We start from the raw sequence: 17,235 nt of genomic DNA, 5'->3' as shown, positions 1-17,235 counted from the left end.
CGTTTTAATTTTTAATTCATATAATTGTATTTAAATCATTTTTGTGCTCATTTTTTAATTTGGAAAAAAACGGCCACAACTTATGTTAACACACAGTACAAAGAATCGGACAATTTCAGAATACAGGTTAACGTCGTTTTGCGCCGGTAAGTGCTGGCGTGGGATTCCCCGGTTCGGCCGACACCAAACGACAGTAGACACCGTGGTTCTAATAGCAGACACGCTTTTACACGTTGTTTTATTCTATTACCGTGTTCGCGAGCAGCCTATTGTGTGCGTGAAATCGTTTCCGAGTTAGTTTTCGTTTTGTTTTTAAGAAAAATAAAAAGGTATGATTGTATTTTTTATTTTATTATTATTAAAATTAAAAGAATATTTAAATATTTGTAGTTTATGCTACGAAGAAAAGAAGCAACAATCAAAGCCAATGAAATTGCATGTTTTTTTCAAAAAAGTTTGAGAATTTTAAGTAGTACCGACAAACTAATGAGTAAGTATTTATTATAAAAAAATATTATTTATATTAAGAGATTATTATTTATTTTGTAAACGAATTTATACTGTATTTATTAAATACATTTATAATTTATTTAAAACATATACAGGGTGTTCTTTAAACCCTGTCACATCTTAAACTACGATTATCAGTATGGGCAAGAAGACATATTTTTTTTTTTTTTTTTTTTTATACGCCTCCACTCGTTTGCGAGTGATTTTGGGAGGACATATTAGCATATTAAAAAAAATATTTAGAGCCAAGAATTTTTTATTTAAAAAAACAAATGGTTGCTTACTTCTGCTGGGGAGATGTGATGGGAGCGCGGCGCAGTATTAGACTCCCCCCTCCCCCCTTTCCCCTGCAGAAGTAAGCAACCATTTGCTTTTTTTGATATTTTATTTTTTTAAAAAATATTTGTTCCAAAAAAATATTTTAATAATAATGTTTGGGTAATTCATCTAGCACCATTTTTGTGAAAATCATCTCAAGGGCGCTGTACAATAAATAAATATCCCGGCACGTCTTGCAGCTACAGAGCGCATGGACGGTTGGGATTCTAGTTCCTCGTCTCCAATTATGATATATTACAATTATGATATATAGGAGCTAGATAACAGCACGTCTTGCAGCCACAGAGCGCATGGACAGCAAGAAATCTAGCTCCTATTTACATTTTTATTTTTAAACATTTGATTTGACAATGAAGTTTAAAGTTTAAGTGATATTTAAAAAAAACGAAATAAAAAGCAAATTTATAAAATTAGAAGTTAGATTACAACAAGTCTTGCAGCTACTGAGCGCATGGGCGGTAGAAATTCTAGACCCCATTAACTAAATTTAGATATTTGATAGTTGATAACATTTACATAATATGATAGCTAACATCACAAAAAGTCTTGCAGCTACAAAACGCATCAATATGTCTTCTTGCTCATACAGATCATCGTGGTTTCGGGTGTGACAGGGTTGAATAAACACCTTGTATGGGATATGTATTGAATAAACATGTTAAATTGTTCTTAGAATTTTGCCACGGAACCTAACCTTATATCTTTTATTATATTTGTGTTCGTTTTACGCTGATTTTTTTGCACCGATGTCTCTCGGAACAGAACCCCGGCTTAAAACGACGTCTACCCGTACTGTTAATTATAATATTGAAATTGAAGTATTTTTTCCAGGGAGTTCGCTTGGCTCAAAAATTTGAAGCGTTGGTTTTAGCTGATCCCAGGTTTGAAATTCCAGCTGCTAGACATCTTGGTAAGAAATTACTTTACGATAAAAAATACTTTTGATCGCCAAGAGTCTTCCAATCGGTTGAGCATTTTACTATTTATTGGAGGTGAAGATCAATGCTTTATAAGCTCCAGAAGTCACTGTGACCAGCGTATATTCTAATTCTCAAAGCACTCTCTTAATACCCAATCTACAACTGCTCTTTCTTATCTGACTCATATAGTGTCCATGCGACTCGACTGTGGAATTATCTCCCATCCACCGTCAGACATGTTACTACAGTATCTCTGTTTAAATCACGTTTTAAGAAACATCTCCTTTCTCTTCCTTAATCTCTCCTCCTTTCCTGTTTCCTCTTTTTTCCTTTTCCTCATTGAGTAATAGTATTGATTTAATGTAATTTATATACAAATACAGTTATTACTATTTATATATTTACCTTTTCAATTTTTATTTTCTATTGAATATGTTTTGTAACTTAAATTATAAAAATATATTTTTTAAATTTATTGATTATAATAATAAGAATTATGGATAACTTATATAGCGCCATTTTTGTAATTTAATACCTCAAAGGCGCTTTACAAAGTGATTATATAGAGATATAAATTTTATTTTAACTTTTTAATTAAAGAAAAATAATGTATTTTGTCACCACATGCTAAGAATTTATTCAAATGATTTAGAGAACACGTGGGTTTAACGTTTCTTCCGAAACATCACTTCACTCTCACAGTTTTGGACCTCTGTTGGGAGAGCATTTCATGCCGTAGGGCCTGCGACCGCAAATGCGCGTTCGCCAAATTTAGTGCGCTGTTTGTGTAGAGGTATAATAACTATTCCATTCGACGTTGATGTAGCTGATCTAAGCGTAAGACGTCTGTCAGCTAGTTCATCTGGAATGCAGAGTTCCCGTAGATATTCTGGAGCAAAGTTGTGCAGTGACTTATACATAAGCCAACAGAGTTTGTATTCCACCCTCTGTAGAAAATGTAGCCAGTGCAATCCCCAAAGTAGTGGAGTGATATGACTGAACTTAGAGATTCCGAAAATAAGTTTCGCTGCGGCATTCAATACAGACTGTAAGAGAGTCATTTTATTCATTAGTAGACCTGCGTAGATACCATTACAATAATCGACTCACTCTAGACACTACAAACGCATTAATTAATTAACGGGCGGCTTCAACTGGCAAATCCTTGCGTATGCATTTAATCTGTCTCAGCTGGTAAAAACAGGGGTTGGTATGGTTGAAAAAAGTGGTTTGTTGGAAGAAATTGCCACCTGGCAATAAGCGCTTCAATTTACAATTAACATTATGTACAAGAAGTAAAATAAATAAAACAATAAAAAAAGAATAAATATCAATATTGTGATGGGTCCCCGTAAATTAATTTTTACTCCAAGCCAAGGTCTTTAACTTGTGTGTGGCTGTAGAGAAACACACGTCTACATAGGATATATGACATCATATATCTCTCATTCGTTTAAAGTTTAAACGATGAAGCTGTATTTTTTTACAATTTTCAAATAGACATTTTCACACCGGATTTGAAATGTAAAATTTGTTTAAATTTGCTGGATTTTATTAGAAAAAAAATTGTATCCTTACTATGCGAATAATAATGAGGATCTTCAGCCCTACGGGGAATTGGATACAAAATTGTTTCAGAAAATGGGAATCAATTTGGGGTATAGTGGGATTCGAACCACGGACCTTTGATCGGTGAGTCCGAGACACTAGCCACGGGACCACAACCCGATTTATTTACTTTGTGATTCTACCCTGATTCAAAACATGTGACGTTATTTCAAATCCGTTTTTTAAAGTGTGTCGCTGAATTTCTGAAAATGTTTTCAGGGATGGTGGTTTTCAGGCTGCGCGGAGCCAACGAGCTTACTGAACGTCTCCTGAAAGCTCTGAACGCCAGAGGAAACATCCACTGTGTTCCTGCCTGCCTTCATACCAGATACGTCATCAGGTTCACGATTACGTCGACAAGGACTACTAATGAACACATTATTGGTGGGTAAACGAATTTATTTATTAATTTACTGCCTTGTAAGATACAGGATATAGGAGTTATAAATAAATTGCTATCAAAGAAATGAACGCTGGTATGTTTGTTGGCAAACCTAAGAATTCTGGGCATAGAGGAATGAAAAGCATAGTTAATTCTATAATTATCAGCATGAAAGAGTAAGTTTTGTCTGAGGTTTCTAGTTGGGATATTTAATTTTATCGAGCTCAGTAGTTCAGGCGCATCAAAGAGTGAGTTGAGAATTTTAAATAGGACTAGAGGGTCGGATTTATTTCGACGGTCTTGAAGAGACGATATATTTAAGCTAGTTTTAATATAGTTGACAGATTCAAAAAATATTTTTTAATGACATGAACATAATTAACGTTTAGTAAGGGAAGTTTAAATATGAAAGGAAAATAGTCTTGGTACGAGTCAAAATAAGTGAGAGATTTTCAATCCAGAAATAAGGAATCTATTCTGTATCCTATCTAGTTCTGATATATAAATTGTATATCGAGGATTCCAAGCAACAGTTGGCTGCCAACGTATGCATTTTATACCATTTTGAGGGATGCGTTTGTTTTAAATGGTTTGTCAAACTGGCTTGTTTCTCATGCGGTTCAGTCGTAGGGGTTACGTAAAATAAACTGTATTTAACAATATAACTTGCTATCAAAGAAATGAACACTGGTGTGTTTGTTGGCAGACCTAAGAATTCTGGGCATAGGGGAATGAAAGCCATAGTTAGTTTTATGGTTATCGGTATGAAAAAGTCAGTTTTGTCTGAGGTTTCTAGTTGGAATATTTAATTTTATTGAGCTCAGTAGTTCAGGCGCATCAAAGAGAGAATTGAGAAAATAGTACAAGAAGGTCGGATTTATTTCTACGGTCTTGAAAAGAAGATACATTTAAGCTAGTTTCTAACTCATTAAACGTATATTGGTCTCTGGATAAGCCCAACCTCCAGCCTATCTTTCTTCAAAATCGATGTTGAACTGATTCAATATTTTTGATGTAAACATCAAAATATGGAGATCAGATAACAGAGGAAACTCTAGGTGCAATACTATTTTTCAAGTCAGTTGTGCTTCTGTCAATAAATCCAAGGAGTTTTAAGGATTTATTGATAACATGTTCAATACAGATTGTAAAAGAAAGTTTATTGTCAAGTATAATACCTTAATCTCCTATACTAGACAAAGATTATAATACTTTATTATTAAATTGAGATGTAGATTATTGGATGAGTACAAGGTGCTAAAAGACAGTAAATCAGATTGTAAAGTGAATAATTGGAAGGGTTGTCAATCTGTTAAAATTTAAATTTATTGTATTTAAAAAACTTTATTTGTACTCGTTCAAGATCATATGAGTTGCAGTAATAAGCGGGACTCCAAACTGTAGATGCACACTCTAGCTGTGATCTAATAATATTATTACTTTACTGTATGATCTAAAAATAATAATAATGATATTGTTCCAAAACTTATTAACGATATATTTATGTACGAGTTTAGTCAAATTATGTAAAGATACAAATAACAAAATGTGTATGGCAAAATATGTATATCTGAGTATCTGCATTTTGATGAAATTTGATTTTTTTTATTTTAGAGGATTGGGCAGAAATAAGAAACGTGGCTAAGGACGTTCTCTTGGAGGAGTATGGAGCTGAAGATGGAAACATTCAGCCGAATAAGAAAGTTAGGGTTACACTCAAAGGTATGTTTACCTTATTTTTAATTTACATTTTTATTAATTTCTCCACACCTTTGTAAATGCTTCGAGTTTTTTCCTTAGGTTGCAAAAATTATTTAAATTTACTTTTGGGCGTTAATGAACAAAATAAATAAATAAATAAATAAATAAAATGTTCAGACAGTGATAAACTTCAAACCTCGGTTGAGGGCCAAAAGTAGTATGGAATATTTTTTTAATTAATTTTGACGTTGTTCGATGTGATCCAAAATGCAACTTTTTAGACCCCTTTCATTTTGATGTCTAAAAAAATAAAAAACCTCATACATCATCAGCCCACTCTAATATTTATCTCCTCCCCCCAAAAACTCTACCACTTAGACCATGCCGATAAATGGTTATAATTGAAGATTCAGCCACAGAACTTAAGGCCACTGTAGATAGTTTAAATAGGTTCTCCGCATGCATGGGTTTAAAAATCAAAATTGCAAAAACCCATGTACCGTGTAAGACTTCGTGCCTTGATGTCCAAAATTCGCTGACTTTGTCAAATCAAGTCGAGAGTTTCAAATACCTGGGAGTTACGAGTTTGTTACGGAAAAGGGCATCTTTCAAAAAGAACTGGGAGTGCGGCTAGGAATAGTGGGCGCCACATTCAACAGCATGAAGACATGTCATACTCCAATGTTAATGCCTAGATTTTATTTTCCCTTTTATTCTTTCTCGGTTCTCGTTTATTATTATTATTGTGGATAACTTATACAGCGCCATTTTCGTAATATAATACGTCAAGGGCGTTTTACATATAAATAAATTTAATTGAAGTTTTTGAAATTGTAATTTAGTTAAAAAATATATTTTGTTGTCACATGCTACGGATTTATTCAAATGATTTAGAGAACAAGTGGGTTTTATGTTTTGTTCTGAAACATCACTTCACTTTCACAGCCTCGCACCTCTCTGTTCACTAAATTTAGTGCGCTGTTTGCTTAAGCTAGCGTTTCCTAGGACAGCGGTGCCCGTATCTTAACGGCCGTAGTGAACGGTGATGCGCTGGACAGCCGTCGTAACGGTGATTAGAGAGTGGTTTCCTAGAAAAACGTTGTTGATAACACTGTTTTCTTAGGAAACCACTCTCTAATCATCGTTACGACGGCTGTCTACCGCATTATCGTTCACTACGGCCGTTAAGATACGGGCACCGCTGTCCTAGGAAACCCTAGCTTTAGAGGTATAATAACTTTTCCTCTCGCCGTAGACGTAGCTGATCTAAGCGTTAGACGCCTGTCAGCTAGTCCATCTGGAATGCATAGTTCCCTTAGATATTCTGGAGCAGAGTTGGGCAGTGATTTATACATACGTTTGTATTCGACCCTCTGTGGAAAACGTAGCTAGTGTAATTCCCAAAGTAGTGGAGTGATATGACTAAGCTTAGAGATTCCGAAAATAAGTCTAGGTGCAGCATTCAATACAGACTGTAGCCGAGTGATAATTCATTGATAGTTTAAGATATCCATTACTTATAATTTCTTCTTCATCGTTGAGATATAGGTCTGTTTTGATATAAATTTATTAAATTAATTTGTTATATTATTTGGTTTACTTCGATAGATATTTGAATTTCAAAACACATTCTCAGTATGTAACAAAAAAGAAATTTAAAAAAATAAATTATGGGAAGATTGCGAAATGTAGGTAATAGATGTAAAGAGTAGTGTTCTTATATATAAAACAATCATATGTCCACACATAAATTACTTTTCTTTTATTATTTTTTTATGTAATGAAGGAAAAATTAAAAAAATACAAATTCTTCAAAATAAGTCGATGAGGATTATACTCAAAAGAAATATCTATTCTAATGTAGAAAGGATGCACTAAGTAATTGGATTGCTCAAAGTAAAGCAGCAAATTAAATAAAATGTTGCAATTTTTATACATAAAATAATTAAGGGGATGAATAAAATAAAAATAATCATAAAATTTAACCAAGAATGTCTTACATATGAAACAAGGGACAAAAAAAGATAAGATTTCCAATGAGGAGAAAAACAGAATCTCAAAACTCACTGCACAAGGGAATGAAGCTGTACAATGAGTTACCCGAAGGAAAAAAAGAGGTAAAAAAGATTGAAATATTTCAAATTAGTTAGAAAAAATATGTTATTGAGAAATTTTGATAAAAAAATTGTAATGTTATTAAAAGTTTATCTTAGTTTTTAAGATGTTATGAACTAACTTAATAAAGCATAAATAAATAAATATGTAAGCCTGGTTTGTTATAACAAAAAAACTTATGTTTTTTTTTTTTTATTGATTTCAGAAACAAGGGAGCTTAATTCTGCGTTTGGGACAAGCCTGCTATTGGCCAATAGTCCCATGAGCCCTAAAATTGTAGATGGGAGCTTTGTGGCCATACGAGACTACGGGGGACTTCTCAACAAATACGCCGATACATTCTCTTCTCTGCAAATCGAACAAAAAGATAGTCCAGGTTAGTAAATGTAGGCAGTTAAATCAGAAAATAATCAAAACATCTTTCATTCTATATTGTTCTCTTTTAGACATTCAACCAGCCTAGAATTAATTGGAAAGATCACGTCAAGACTGTTTTCGCCAAAATCAATTTTAATTTTATTTTACTTTGAAAAAATAAGAAAGAGATGTATTTGAGTTCCTATTATTTAGTTATTTATTTATTTATTTATTATCATATTATATTACATTCCTAAAATTATAATTATAATGCCACGGATTGGAGATTCTTACTGGATGTCGAAAATAAAATATGAAAATTAGGAATGATCCAAGAATTTTTAATTTACTAGATCAGGTAACAAAGGAATCTGAGTCATTTTCGAAATTCAAATCTGGTTTGTTAAACGGGAATGGATTTCTGCGATCAAATGTGGACTAACTGGTAAATGCTTAATATGTATTTATAAATGTAAAATGTAATAATGTATAAAGTATCAATGATGTGTATAAACTTAGTTTATATGTATGTATAAAATATAATATAAATATGTATGTGCGAATATATATTTATATATGTGTGTGAATGTATGGTTATGAATGCATTACAAGTGCCCCGACTCAACACGGATTTTCTAGCGAGTCGGAGCAAGTTCACAGACATTGGTCGTTCCTGACTGCGTCGCTATAAACTGTGTCTCTGTTCTTAACAAATGTATGTTTAATGTAATTAATAAATAAATAAAAAAAAACAAAAATTATATTTATAGATGGCAACCATGAAGTTTCGCATAAATAAATTGTGTATGTTTTTATGAATGTATGTATGTGTATGCGCATGGGTGTATGTATGGGTGTGTGTATATATGTGTGTATATATGTGTATGTGTGTATGTATATGCATCAAAATGTGTATACGAATAAGTGTATATTTTATTTGTCTGTGCTCTTTATTCATTTTTTGACTATTATTATATATATAATTGTAATTGCCCAGCTTAGAACGGGGTATGTACTTTTGTTAGCTGGGCAAAGTGAACGTAAATTTGTATTTTGATAAAAGGTGTAAATAAATAAATAATTATATAAATTTGTTTTGACTGCCTAACTAAGGTTATTAAGCCCGTTCTAAGACAGTCAAAACAATATATAAAAAGTAATTATATTAGTTATATTGAGAACTAATTATAAAAATAGTGAACAAAGAGAAAAATGGAAATAGAAAAAAATTAGGTAAACATAGTGTATAATGTTATGTCATTCACAAGCTATACATGTTTCTTGTTTTGCAGTTTCGATTCTTAAGTAACAATCAAAGTTAATTTATATAATAATGGCCAACAGTTCGAACCCAACCGACAGGTAATCCGTCAAAGAAAATTGAATACAACTGACCTGGGCAATCCCGAAGTCCTGGTCTGCATCCGATTCGTCTTCCTGGTCACTTCCTAGGAGATGGATTAACTGTTGACTCTTCTTTTGAATTTGAATTTAAATTTTAACACCTTCGCGATTATTTCGAAGATTTTTTAAGGAAATTACAAAAACTCAGTGGCGTGCCCAATATGGCGAAATTTGCAAGACTAATTTTTACTGTATTTCCGCCCGTGTGCAGTGACGGAAGACCAGGCGAGCCATCTATCGACGCCCATTAAAACTACGTATTTGATTAACTAATCAAATACGTTGTCCTTTTCGGTTGACTTCATCTTTTCTCAACAAATGTCACTGCCGTGACGAATTCGAACCGATGGCCATTACACATAGTAAAAAATGTAGTAAAAACATAGTAAAAAATGTATTAAAAAGATTGTAATAAACGTAGTATAAACAAAGTAAAAATCGCAGTGAAAACTAGTAAAAAAAACTAAAAAAAAATAGTAAAATAACTTTCTTTTTTTTTAATAAATGAAAATATATTTAAAAACCCAGTAAAGTGAGTAGTTAAAACAGAATACGAGTAAATAGATGCGTAGGTTTTGACGGTCACTGTTAACAATATGTTATTTTTTTGGGTGAAACCGTGTGTATTGGATTTGTTCCAAAATTTCGGCTACCATTGTTGGAGCCATCTTCACAGTTTACCCTGAAAATGGCTCCTGCAATGGGAGCCGAAACGTCGGAACAAATCCAACACACGCGGTTTTACCCAAAAAAGAAACATATTGAGAATACGAGTACATAGTAAGAAACAGATTTAAAGTCATAATAAAAAAATCAACATACGTGTATGGCAAAAAACATAAATAAACGCGCGATTTACGACACGAGGTTTTAATGTGGCGAGCGATCAAAGGATACTGAGGTGGAAAATGAGCAGTTGTTGTGAGTACAAAGGATGTAGAAATTGTGACAATACTTGACCAATGCATACCCACATAATTCGCGACCAGTCGTAAATAACTTGTGCTGAAAATAGTGGAAATCGAGTTGTGATAGAGTGGGATTTGAACCTCGTACGGAGGTCCGTGGGTCCTCAATAATACCACGGGACCACAACCCGATTTTTTCAATGATAAAAAATTAAACGATTTCATTAAACAAACAAGAAAAAAGAATAAAATTACATCGGATATGTATAATGTATATATTATACATAATGAATATTAACATTTCTATCTCTCTAAAAGAGTAAAAACATTGAAATATTTGGGTCAATTGTGAAAACGTTAAGTTTTTTTTTTTAAATATACCCAAATCCTATTCACCCTCACTTGATTTCGGCTAAGCTTTATTAAATCGAAGGCAAACCTTTGCGAGTACCCTTTCTCCGTGGTGTGTTATGGGGGTTGTGTAATGGTTTTACAATGTCCCTTATTTTAATTGTTTAGACTAGTAAAATCCAGCAATCTACATTTTTAACCCTGGCATTTTTGTCCGCGTTGCAGCAATGAGGAGACGGATTCGCGGGATCATGACAGCTGGAAAACAGTTTTCCCTCGACTCCTGCATGGACATGGTCCAGGGTATGCTAGCCTCCGCTGCGGAGGATCAAGACCTTCCCCTCATGGCCGAGGAGAAAGAAGAAACTGCTGTCACCTCAGGAGGTATGTAAGTTTTCTCCGTCATCTCTTGAATTAAGATATTTTTTAGTCTATATGCAAACAAATGGCTTATTTTCATATCTCATTTATGATGAGGAAGTTCAGTGGTATTAAAATCCATCATTATCATTCCCTTTGGTAATCCAACCACAGCGTATCATGATTATTTTTATTACATGAAAGAAAGATGATCAGTCTTACGCTACAGATTATTACGCCCCCGGACTATGAAATATTCTAGTGTAAAAACACCATTTCAACTAAATATTTCATATCAACCGAATCGGGAATCAAACCCGAGACCTCTTGCATGGTAGGCAAATGCGCTGACTACTACACCTGGAGTCCGACAATGTTAATAAACTATCGAGTTAAGCTTAAGATATATTTAAGATTTTTTTTTTATAGTTCTGAAATTACATCGCCTGTGACGTCACAAGTTATTGTCATTCATTTCTGCTGATTGGTGAGATGGCTTCCCGGAAACCGAAAAACTATCACAACACTCTATCATTGGTTGATTCCTAAACAGTTGTGACTTAGTTCAAAGTAGTTTATTTTAGCCAGGGTTGTGGTCCCGCGGCTAGTGCTACGGACTCAGAGATTAGAGGTCCGAGGTTCGAACCCTACTCTACCACAACTCGATTCCTGTTTTCTAATAGTGAGTTATTTACAACTCGTTAAAAACGCTCGCAAAAATTGAAATATTTGGGTTAATCATAAGAAAGTAAATACTTTTTTTTTAGTAAAAAAAAATGTCTTTATTAATTTTTTCATACATTTTCTAGAAACTTCGCCATACAATTAATTAAATGCTCTAATTTTTCCGGGTGTAATTTTTTTTTTCTTTCCACTTCCCCGAAGCACTGAATTTCCTCATTTTGCTTTATCTATAAAATTAAATGTGTAATGTTAAATTGACATAAGTAAATAGTAGACTTGGTGGGAGTGGAAGTGGGAGAGAGGTGTTAATAATGAATTTGATTAAGTGATCGTATGGAAGAAGACAACTTGTTATCAAAGAAATCAAGACTGATATGTTTGTTGGCAGACCTAAGAATTCTGAGCATAGGGAAATGAAAACCATAGTTAGTTCTATGGTTATCGGTGTGAAAGAGTAAGTTTTGTCTGAGGTTTTTAGTTGGAATATTTAATTTTATAGAGCTCAGTAGTTCGGGCGCATCAAAGAGTGAGTTGAAAGTTTTAAATAGGACTAGAAGGTCGGATTTATTGCGACGGTCTTGAGGATATGATATATTTAGGCTAGTTTCTAACTCATTTTACGTTTATTGGTCTCTGGATAAGCCCAACCTCCAGCCTATCTTTCTTCAAAATCGATGTTGAACTGATTTAATATTTTTGATGTGAACATCATAATTTGGAGACCAGATAACAGAGGAATACTTTTGGTGCGGGTGAACTAGGTAACAGAAGAGAGTTTTAAGGTATTTATATTTTTGAAGTCGGTTGTGTTGCTGTTAATAAATCCAAGGAGTTTTAGGGATTTATTGATAACATGTTCAATATAAATCGTAAAAGACAGTTTAGCATCAAATATAATACCTAAATCTCGTAAACTAGACACAGATGATAACATTTCATCGTTCATAGACTAGTCGTATTTGATTGGATTTTCCAGACGAAAAAATCTCATAACCTTGCATTTACTTAAGTTGAGATGTAGATTATTGGATGAGCACCAAGTGCTAAAAGACAATAAATCAGATTGTAATAGTGAACAATCGGAAGGGTTGCCAATTTGTTTGAGAATCTTCGTGTAGTCAGCGAACAGCCAAATGGATGAAGTAAGAAAAACATTTTTTATATTTTTATATCACAATATTTGAGTTTGTCTAAATGTTTGTAGACAAAAGACTGGATTTCACTCCCTCGGGAGTCATTAAGATTAACAAATTACAACAGGGATGGAGAATACCTTGGAAAAAAGAATAGGGAAGTCTAGACATTTACAGGGCTTATGACCTGTCATTGGCTGGTTAAAGTGGCCACTTTACACACTGTGTAACATTCACCATTTTGCCTATGTTTGAACTTTCACATTTATTCAATTCTTCCACCTGTTGATTTGTTTTTATCAGGTCGTGGTAAATTTAATCAAAAATTATTTGTTTATAATATTGTTGACTCCCGTTTGTGCTGCTGCGGATATCCTAACCAAACATCTAAACACATCCTGTGATTTTGTCCCTTTCTCCTTCTATACGATTACCGAGCGGAGCTTCTCGCTACTATCCGTGGCCTAGTTATAGGTCCTGTCGGAAATACAGATCTGGTGGCTTCCAAAAATAAGTTTAAGACTTGAACATTCATATTTTTTAATTTCTTCCATTTGTTGATTTTAGTGAAGTTAAAGAGCTGAAACCTTTATTGTTGTTAAGAGATTCAGACTTCAAAAATCTCAAATCTCAAATCAAAAGCAAGCAGAACCGAAGGGCATGTGTGACAAGATCTATGAATGTGGAAGAAGCTTGAAATGTATGCGAGGATAGACGTGTGTAGCGGTCCATTAGCTCTGCCTACTCCTACGGGGAAATAGCGTGATGGTAGTAGTAGTTGTTTTCAACAATTTTTTTTTAATGCCGACCGGTTTCAAAGCTACGTAGACTTCTTTATCATGGTATAGGTACGTAACTAATGAATTCTATGCTATTTAACTTTTACAGTGATAACTAAATATTACAGTATTGAAAAATATGGAGCTGTAGGGTCAAATGTTTCGATAAAATTCGTAAGTTAAGTATACCTTGATAAAGAAGCTTGTTTGGCTTTGAAACCGGTCGGTAGGTAAAAAAGCAAAAAAGTGATTATTTTATGGTTATCTTATAATTAAACAATTTCAATATAAGTTTTTATATCCATACTAATAAGAAATGTAAATTAAATTTTTAATTTTCTGCAGGTAATGGATGCAAATCAAATAATGTCTGTCGTCAGCGATCTTGTAACTATTAGAAATATGATATGACCCATAGACATCTTGTCATTGTAAGTCTTGTTTTTTTTATATATAATGGTGGTTGGATACGTATTTATTATATTGTATTTTGTTTATCAGAGAAAAAGTCAACATTTAGTCACAAAAGAAAGTCAAATTATAATTTCCTTTTTCATTATTATTGGTTACGCGTGAATGTTTACTGCCGTTCATATGTTTTGGTTGTCGGCTTTTCCTTGAGAAGTAGGAACCCGAGCAGCCTGGGAGTACCTACCGCATTGCAACAATTCACAAATTCCATTTTCAAATAAAACTGACATCTGTATTTTTTCTTCAAACAAATGAATGTCTTCTGTGATCCGCACGATAAACTACAACGAAAAATAATATTCCTACCGCTATCATATAAAGTTACCGCTAAAGTGTCAGCAATATTATCATCACCGCATCCAATATCCAATCCTGATCACAAAGCCGAATAAAGAAAGAACCTAACATCCGCATCATTCCCGCAAATAATATCTGGTGGAGCCAGGGGGAACACTTCAACACAGGTGAGTCGATTTCCATCGTATATTAAATGGCAGTAAACGTCCTTAGTAATGTGTGTTGGCTGACATTGTTGGGCCATCTTGGATCAGTTCATGCGCTCTCTAGGCTATCGAGGAAATATTTTTCGCGCCTCTCTCTCGCGTCACCAATTGACAGGTCATACGCCCTGTAAACGCTCGAATATCCATAATCCTGAATTTGAAAAAAATTCTACCTCATCTCTGTAGGGATATAAATAAAAAAATATTGTTATACATATATTTTTTACAAGTAGAGTTATACGGAGTGGCTTTTCACGGATATTTTTTTTTGCTAACTAACTAACTAACTAACCATCACGCCATTTCCCCGGAGGGGTAGGCAGAGAGGATAGAACGCCACACCACTCTGTCCTGGCACACTTCCTTTGCTTCCTTCACATTCATACATCTTCTCATGCACGCACGTCGATTATTCCGACTTTTCACATGACCACTTTCAAGAATTTGTTGTACTTGATCATGCCATGTCTTTCTCGGCCTTCCTCTACAACCAGACTTCTACAACCAGACACATTCGCATCATAAATCTTTTTAGCCGTTCTTTTATCATTCATTCGCTCCACATGACCGAACCATCGCAAAAGACCTTTCTTAATTTTGTCGATAATGCTTAACTCAGCCTTGCATTCTGCTTTTTTGCATTTTTATAATAAAAAACTACAATTAGCCTTTAATTTTGGTTTATTTTTGGGTAAAAATAGCTGTTGTTTTTTTTTAATAAATAAAATAAAATCAACAATAACAAAGTTCAACATGCAACAAAGGTTTCACAATTTAACTTCACAAAAATCAACCGTGAAAGCACTTCCTCCACATACCAGAAAACTGTTAAAGACCGTGGGTCTTCCTAACGGTTTCGCTGTTACTAATGGGGAATACGTTCTCGCTATTTCCTGATAGACTGTGTTATCTTAATCATCGTGAAGTTCCACCATAAGGATTGAAATGACAATATAAGTGTCAAGTTTAAGAAGAAGAAGTGTAAACAAGATATTTTTTGATAGCTTTAAACACGACGAGTTACTTCCGGAGATGGGTCCGATTAGACCCAGAAGTATTAAAAAATACTGATTATGTGTAAAGTTAATTTCTGAGCGCTCGCATATTAGAAATATAGTTTAACAAAATCACGAAAAATTTAACAAATTTTGAAGACCCGTCTTCCTAAATCATCAGAGAACATTTTGATAATTAAATAATATTGAAAAAAAGGCAACTTTAAAAAAGTGGTTCAAACACAACCGCCACTCACGTATTTTTTTCGATCCAGCGGGCATTTTTTTAGTCAGGGTGTTGTATTATTTTTTTTTTGTTTTATCTTGTACTTTTATTATTTCATAGATTATTTCAGTACACTAATTATTTTTTTAACAGTTTATACCTTTTTGGAGTTTTTTTCCTATGTATTTTTTTCAGTTTCATTCACTTTGCCAGAAAAAAGTGTTAGAAAAACTTTTCAAATAAATATTTATCAAACTTTCCTTTAAGCTCTCAAGGAAAAAAATCATTCACAGAAGAGGGATTCAGAACTGGATTTTTCTTAGGGGGTGGTGTTTAATTTGGAAACTCCTTGATGATTTATTGGTTAATATTATGTAATTACGAGATTTAATTTTTAATATTAATTTATATTTCATTACAGGGTCTAGTCCGGGCGAAAGATCTCTCCTCGCGTCATCTCAAGAGCCATCTGTACAAGAAGATCTCAGCTACAATACCTCGGACTCAAACCAATTAAATGTTCCTTCACAATCGGGTCGGCATTACAGATCGCGCTCGGTCGACACAACTCTCACGGGATTCATAAAAAACCAAACTGTCGACAAACCGGATTTTACGCTACCAGAAACGACAAAAAATTACGAAATAAACGATAAAATCGTCCGAAAAAATTCCAATACTATTGTGGTTGTTACAGAAGATGATAATTTGGATGTTAAGCTACCCGAAAGAGGTCGCTGTGCAACCGATAATAAAGGTGATATTGCCGTTGAAAAAATGTTAGTTTCGGATTCTGTCGATAGGGGCGATGTAGGCACGCGAAACGTCAAACAACTAGCGGGAAATGTAGAAAATGTACCAAACTCACCAGAATCAGACGATAAATTATTGCTTAATGAAGAATTAGACGTGTTTGTACCTCTTTCCATCAGAGAAAAGGGCACCGGGGGATATATCAAACGTTTTTTCCAACAATTCAGCGAAGGGTCGTTTGATGTAGACAATAAAAACGACGCTTCCGCGAGCACTTCCAATGAGAAAGGTTCGCCCATTAGGAAGAAAGTTGACGATATTTGTAAGAAATGTTTACATTACAAAGGACAAGTGAACGCCAACAGAGAATAAATGTAATTACGCCATTAAGATCATCACTTTCTATGTTTTTTGTCAAGATTCGATCATAAAATCACACTTCACTTCGCTTTTGAGTAACTTTTAAACATACATTTTTGTATACAGAGTGTTTGGTAAATCATAAGATTACATTTTTTTAAATTATTTTTATTTTTTGAAATTCATTTATAATCTCTTGCGGTTTATTACATTAATTTAACAAAATTATTTTACTTTTTAAATTCATACACTTTTGTCAATGGAAATATTTGGAACATAATATTGAATATTAAAAACTTATCACTGTACAATTTTAAAGGAAAAAATAATATGGATGCCGACGACATTGGACTATTCTGTAAAAATCAAATTGACG

At 33.6% G+C, this 17,235-nt stretch overlaps 1 protein-coding gene across 1 annotated transcript in view; it reads left to right on the top strand.

Annotated features, from left to right (window-relative positions):
- Positions 1-16,971, top strand: part of LOC148271219 (aromatic-L-amino-acid decarboxylase-like) — a 45,563-nt gene extending 28,592 nt beyond the window's left edge. Inside the window, exons 12-18 of the mRNA XM_088241691.1 lie at positions 1,681-1,759; positions 3,597-3,761; positions 5,374-5,481; positions 7,781-7,951; positions 10,821-10,983; positions 14,407-14,486; positions 16,168-16,971. Coding sequence (XP_088097817.1) covers positions 1,681-1,759; positions 3,597-3,761; positions 5,374-5,481; positions 7,781-7,951; positions 10,821-10,983; positions 14,407-14,486; positions 16,168-16,871 — 1,470 coding nt within the window. The 3' untranslated portion in view covers positions 16,872-16,971. The remainder of the gene's footprint in view (positions 1-1,680; positions 1,760-3,596; positions 3,762-5,373; positions 5,482-7,780; positions 7,952-10,820; positions 10,984-14,406; positions 14,487-16,167) is intronic.
- Positions 16,972-17,235: the final 264 nt, after the last annotated feature.

The sequence above is a fragment of the Micrasema longulum genome, unplaced genomic scaffold, assembly GCF_059751315.1.
Source record: "Micrasema longulum isolate JH-2025_06_02 unplaced genomic scaffold, ASM5975131v1 h1tg003019l, whole genome shotgun sequence".
NCBI classification, from domain to species: Eukaryota; Metazoa; Arthropoda; class Insecta; order Trichoptera; family Brachycentridae; genus Micrasema; species Micrasema longulum.
The sequence above is the reverse complement of the archived record's forward strand: the minus strand, read 5'-3'. Positions and strand labels throughout refer to the sequence as shown.